We start from the raw sequence: 6000 nt of genomic DNA, 5'->3' as shown, positions 1-6000 counted from the left end.
CCGTCGCTCACACGCCCAGCCACGCCGCGCCGCTTAGATCCGACGCAGCGCAGCCGGAACGTTCGTCAGCCAGCCGTCGCGCCGACTGAAATCCAGCAGCTAAGCCTCGCGCGCCTCCAGCCGTCGAACCCGAACCCGGAATCGCTCCACGCCCGCTCGCCGAACCCGAAACCGAACCCGCGTCCGTGCCCACACGTGCCCAGCTCTCCCCGCGTGCAAGCCGCGCCGCGCCGCCTGCACTGCAGGCCGAGCCGCGCCTCCTTGCTCCAAGCCGAGCCGAGTCGATCCCTGTTCTCCTTCCAGCCGAGCCGCCAAGCCTAATTTGGCCCCTTCCACCTAATTTTGGTAATTAAATCAACTATTTTGGCATTATCCAGTAAGATTCAATATTTTTGGGCACTAAATGATTTAATTTGGAATTAAATTAGATTATTTCTCCTTAAGGGTCGCCCTGGACCAAGTAACTGCTGCAGCGGGGGATTTCTTCGGTAGGGGCTTGAGCACTGCAACCTCTCTCTAGGGTAAGTCATTTCAAATGAGTCTTGAACCGTTAGTCGTTGGTGACCTAATTACGAATCTTGGCATATTACACAGTTAGGACCTCGTCGCTTGGAAAGCATACTGCCTTGCGGTTAGGACTCGTCAAGTAAATCTCCAGGTAAGAGATTCTACTACTAGCTTCATGTTTAGAAGTATGAGACTATGTATGCTCCAATTTTTCATGTTAAGAATTAGACAGTACGATGCCTGAAATAAATGTTAGTATGATGCAACAGACGATATGGTTATGCTATAGCCTGTTATGTGTGGCGAGAGCTGTTATGGCTATACGACGAATGTCGAGACGGAGAGTGTAGAGACGATTTATGTGATATGTTATATGCTGATGCCATGTGTATGTATACTGCAATTAGGGTACCTGTTAGCTTAATCTGTTAGAGTCGTACCTGCATGGGTGTCCTTCGGGATCACCACCTATTGAGGACTGTGTGGTCCGACGGGACACCAGTCTAGCATGGATATAGATATGACTCGAGTGACCCGACGGGGTCCTCGCATCCCGACTGTCCTAGATGTCCCCCGGGGCACCGAAGACCAGAGTTACGTTCCTACGGGAGCGCATGTTGCACGTGTTCGGGAACGTGCCAGAAATTGGGTACCAGTTACAGGACTCTGACAGGAAGTTAACAGGCACCTAGTGGGACTAGTAGTGGGTCCCTTACTGAGTATTTTATACTCACTCTCTTCATTTTATATTTTCAGGTAGAGGACGAGGCAAGGGCAAGGGCAAGCTGGCGAGCGACCCGAAGTGACCGTGGAGGGCCATAGGGGCTACTGCTTCCGCTTATCCTTATTTTAGACTTTCGTATTTGAGTTTGAGTATTTTTCATTACTTATCATCTTTTTATGTAGATAGGGCCCGAGTAGGACTTTAGAACGCATTACACCTTTTTGCATAACTACCTTGTTTAAATTTTCATAAATAAAATTTCTTAAACGTTACGCGTTTTTAATAAATTTTATGACTTAAACCACTTGTTCTATATTTAGTAATGACTTCGATTCAGTATAAGGAGTTGGGTCGTTACAAGACCCCTAGAAATAATCCATTTACTATATAAATTTTAGGGGTCTTTTCAAAAATATAAAAAAGCGACAAAATATTTACCTTCTATAGAACAATTTCGAAAACGGAAAAAACCCAGAAGCCCACAATGTAAAATATAAAAAATGTCCCGTCAACTACGCCGTGAACAACGCGCACCTAATATATTTGCTATCGTTTAGATTTGATTATTATTTGATACGAATTGTTTAAATATGGCTACAATTTATACGCGATGGTTTAGATATGGCTCCAACACGATTGTTTAGACATGACTATAATTTATATGCGATCTACAACGCGATCGTTTAGATAAGACTACAATTTATACGCGATCGTTTAAATATGGCTACAATTTACCTTTTCAATTCCATCGTTTAATTTTGTTACATGATCATTTAGATTTGGGGACCCAAATATAAATGATTTTTTAAAAAAATTTGGTACACGATTTTTTTAATTCTTTTGTTACATGATTGTTTACTTTTTTTATACGTTCGTTTACAGGCTACTCCAATACAAATGATTTTTTTTCAAGGTTTTTTATACACAATCTTTTAAATTTTGCTATTTTTTTATACATATTCATTTAGATTTGGTTACCTAAATGTAAACGACGTAAAAAAAATAAAAAGAAAAAAGACGATGGAAAGAAATCGCAGCGAGAAAAGAAGAGAAAAAGTAGAAAGATGATGGAAAGAAATCGAAGCAGAAAAAAAAAAGAACAAAAGAAGAACAACAATGGAAAAATTAAACAACGTAAATAAATAATTGAAAAAAGAAAAGACGATTGAAAGAAATCACAGGGAAAAAAAAGGAAAAAAGAAAGACATCAGGAAAAAACGGAGAAGACGAAATAATAGGAGGTAGACGAATCGCAAGAAATAGAAGAAAGATGGAATGAAAAACCTGAAATATTTATAAAAAGACTAACTTTATGGACCTTGTTACACGATCATTTGGTGCTTTGTTACATTTACAAAAATTTCCCTAAATTTTTTAAAAAAATTTATTTCATTTGGTATCAATTAAGATACTTTTTTAACATCTAATCAATTAAAAAGGTGTGCTTTCCTATACAACAAAATAAATAACCTAAACTTATTTCACGGGTATAGAAAGACAATTTATTACACTCAATTTTTCAATAAAGTATATATACTTCGTCAAAATATTTTATCTTTTATAATTTCCCTATTTACAAAATAGCAAAATGTAAAAATTTCAAAATCGTGGCCTTTTGTTTGCTTTTTTTCTGTATGTGTGATTTTTCCATTGATATGCTCATTCGAAACAATCTCAATTAAAATAATTGAAAACAAATCCACAAAGAACACATGCCCCGCAAATCGTCAACCCAATCCCCACAAAACTAAATACTCATTCTTCGCTTTGTTTTTCTTCTTTCCATTCACTTGAGTCTCTTTAGTTTCATCCACTCATCAATTTGTCATAGTTCTCCCTACCTTCCACGAAAAAAGAAAAAAAAAAAAGAAAAAAAAAGGAAAGTATCTTCTTCAGTAAAATATAGGTTCCATTACTACCATCATACCTATCAATCAAATTTTACGAGCACAGCAAACACACACCATGCGTAGGAGCGCGAAAGAGGAAAAATCAGCTCTTTATCGTACAAATAGTAGTCATAACCACGCCCGTTCTGTATGGCGTATACATTTTCAACAAAAAAAGAAGAGAGGAGAGGGAATGCGAGGGGAAAAAAACAAAAAGGAACTAGCTAAACTTTATACCCATAGTATATAGAAACTGCAGAAAAACCACAAAATACAGTGACTGACTGACTACTTACACAACTGCCCAGCTATGCTTGGAAATAGTTTTGGAAAATGGAACCTTCTCAGTCCCAAACGACAGAGATCATTGAATTGGCAAGCCCAGATTCCTCAAATGTCATTTGGGTATCATAGTCCAGAGTCTTTGTAGCTCCTGGTATCGCATGTGTCAATTTGAACGGTTTTGTCTCACCATCCTCTAACTGAGAAGAACAGAAAGACCAAAGCAACTGCAACAAGAAAAGGCCCTCAGGGTTAAAATGAAAGACACAACTTTTGACAAAAAGGGTTGAGTTGGATTATAAGTACATTTGTTTGGCTATAGTTGAGTTCAAATAAATATTGCTCATATTTGTGCATTAAATTATATAATTTTGTCTAACATTCTAATGTTTTTGTGCTTCTTAGAAGCTTGAATAAATTGTAATGTTTTAGTATGGCATCTATTATCAGATCAGCAAAGTATGAATGAAAAGTAACCATTTGACGTAAGTTCTGAGGCCTAAGTGCGTGAATCATATAACCCTACAAGGTCTGAACAAAATTGAGAATGGAATTGCAGCTCCTAAGAAACAAATACCTGGATTGGATCGGTTCGGAGGAAATTCCTTTGGCATCTACGTCCATTAGGAAGACGGACTCCGATCCTGCAAAGAAGATTTCTGTCACCTTTGGGTTCTTCAGGCAATGGTGGATAAGTTGGGCACTTCTCTTCTTCCTTCTCGGCAACTTTTGTGTCCTTGTCCTCAGAGGACAATTTGACTGCTTCCTTCATGCCTTCTAGAGAAACTGCCAATGCACGTTGCACTTCTTCATCCTCCTCGTAATCCACTTCTGCAGATAATTGAAATAGAAATTTTAAGCTCTTTGCAATAAAATACACACGTAAACCATTCACAACCACAACTAATGCCATGCAAGTTTCTTTCTTTCTTTTTATTTTTTATTTTAAATGAAAACCCACTTTATAAACTTTTAAAAAGACTGGAGACCATAAAAGGAAGCTAACCGTCCAAAGGACCATAAAAGGAAGCTAACCGTCCAAAGAATCATAACGATGGACCTCCAACTATCATCAGTACAGTGTGTGTGTGTATCTGGGATCAGAAACACAACTTATTTACTTTTATTTGTATTAATGTTTCCGTATGAACTTTTCCTTGTTCCTTTATTCTACTTTTGATATTGCCTGTCTTCAAGTAAGTCAGTATCATATCTTTTCGTCTCTTCATGTTGAAATATTCCAAGTTATTCTTGAGTCCAATCTCAAAACTGGTTTGAACTTTCCTTTCACCAATATAAATTGAGATATCAAACCGCAAGGAATCTTCATCAAATCATACATCCTTGCCTGTTAGCTGCCTTTGTTTAGACGAATTAGTTGAATCAATAGTCATTTCGCTAGTTGAATTAGGCAGAATTAGTTGAATCAATCGTTGTTTGGCTAGTTGAATTGGGCAGAAAGCTGATTACTTAACATCACATAGGGGTTGTCTGATTTAAGGTTTCATAGATGCCCAAAAACAAGGAAGTCTGGGAATAAAATTGCTGAGAATCAAGAATTGTGTTAGGCTGTGCATGAGAATGTTATCTGAATATTATGAAAGAAAATTATATTTATATTTGATTACATGACAACTTTATAAAATATTATAGCTAGTAAACAATAAATTTAATTCAAAGTTTTGAGAAAAATAACAATGTTAATTCGATTATTAATTACAAGTATTTATAAAAAATGAGTAATTTATAATTGAAGTTACAAGATTACAATAATAAAGTATTAAATTAAACTAAATTTACTGTTTAATAATTAAGTTACTTGGTTTAATTTTAAATAATTAGTTGTTAGTTTATTTGTTAGTTTTAAGTTAATATTCTAAAATATTTTGAAATAATATCATTCCATTTTTATTCATAGAAGAAATATAATAACGGCAAGAAAAAAGAAAAGAAAATAAGAAGATTAAAAAAGAAAAGAAAAAAAAAATACTCGAGGGGTAGAGGAAGGAGGCATGTGGATGAGTAGGGGACACACCAAACTCATCCATTTTCTATCAACAAAATCCTTCCACTCAAATAATTGAGTTTTTGACACCGAGGGATGAACTGAAAATCACACAGAAGAACTCAATCACAGTCCCCTCTTTTCTTCTTCCCTGAATTTTGGAATTTCTCCTGCATTTTGTTGGGTTTAGAAGAATCTTCACACTAGAAAAAGCCCAAAGCTAATTTCTACTTTACTCACTTGTAGATGCCAAGACCAAAGCCAAAGCCTTAGAAGATAATATTTTTAAAAAGAAAACAAAAGAAAGAAAAAGAGTGATACATGTAGAAAGGATGAAAGAGGAAGCGAAAACAGGAAGAGATACTTGGGTTGAAGAGTTCAGGTAGCAATGGAAAATCGAAATCCCACTCTTTTTCACGGTTAAAGAAATCCCTTACTTTTGCTTATTATTAATGCCTTGGAAACAACTTTTCCCAAAGAAATAACCAAAACCCTTCAACCAAATGTGATTTTATGATGCCAAAGCCTATTCCCATCCTCAAATTCCTTGAAACAAACGGCTAAATAAATGTTGTTATTTTTTTTGTGGAATA

General features: G+C 36.4%; 1 protein-coding gene and 1 long non-coding RNA gene across 4 annotated transcripts in view; one reads left to right on the top strand and one right to left on the bottom strand.

Annotated features, from left to right (window-relative positions):
* Window positions 1–448: 448 nt before the first annotated feature.
* On the top strand, window positions 449–1440 carry LOC127151339 (uncharacterized). Its single transcript, XR_007824248.1, has 3 exons — window positions 449–521; window positions 595–658; window positions 1264–1440. It is a non-coding gene; the product is annotated as an uncharacterized LOC127151339 (long non-coding RNA).
* A 1774-nt stretch (window positions 1441–3214) lies between these two features.
* The window catches only part of LOC103496693 (plant UBX domain-containing protein 7), a 28083-nt gene continuing 25297 nt past the window's right edge, over window positions 3215–6000 (bottom strand). For all 3 annotated transcript variants that reach the window (XM_008458658.3, XM_008458659.3, XM_051091416.1), the window contains exons 10-11: window positions 3980–4233; window positions 3215–3629 (exon numbers count right to left, since the gene is read on the bottom strand). In XM_008458658.3, coding sequence (XP_008456880.1) covers window positions 3465–3629; window positions 3980–4233 — 419 coding nt within the window. In that variant the 3' untranslated portion in view covers window positions 3215–3464. The remainder of the gene's footprint in view (window positions 3630–3979; window positions 4234–6000) is intronic.

This window comes from Cucumis melo, chromosome 10 (genome assembly GCF_025177605.1).
Source record: "Cucumis melo cultivar AY chromosome 10, USDA_Cmelo_AY_1.0, whole genome shotgun sequence".
Lineage (NCBI taxonomy): Eukaryota > Viridiplantae > Streptophyta > Magnoliopsida > Cucurbitales > Cucurbitaceae > Cucumis > Cucumis melo.
The sequence above is the reverse complement of the archived record's forward strand: the minus strand, read 5'-3'. Positions and strand labels throughout refer to the sequence as shown.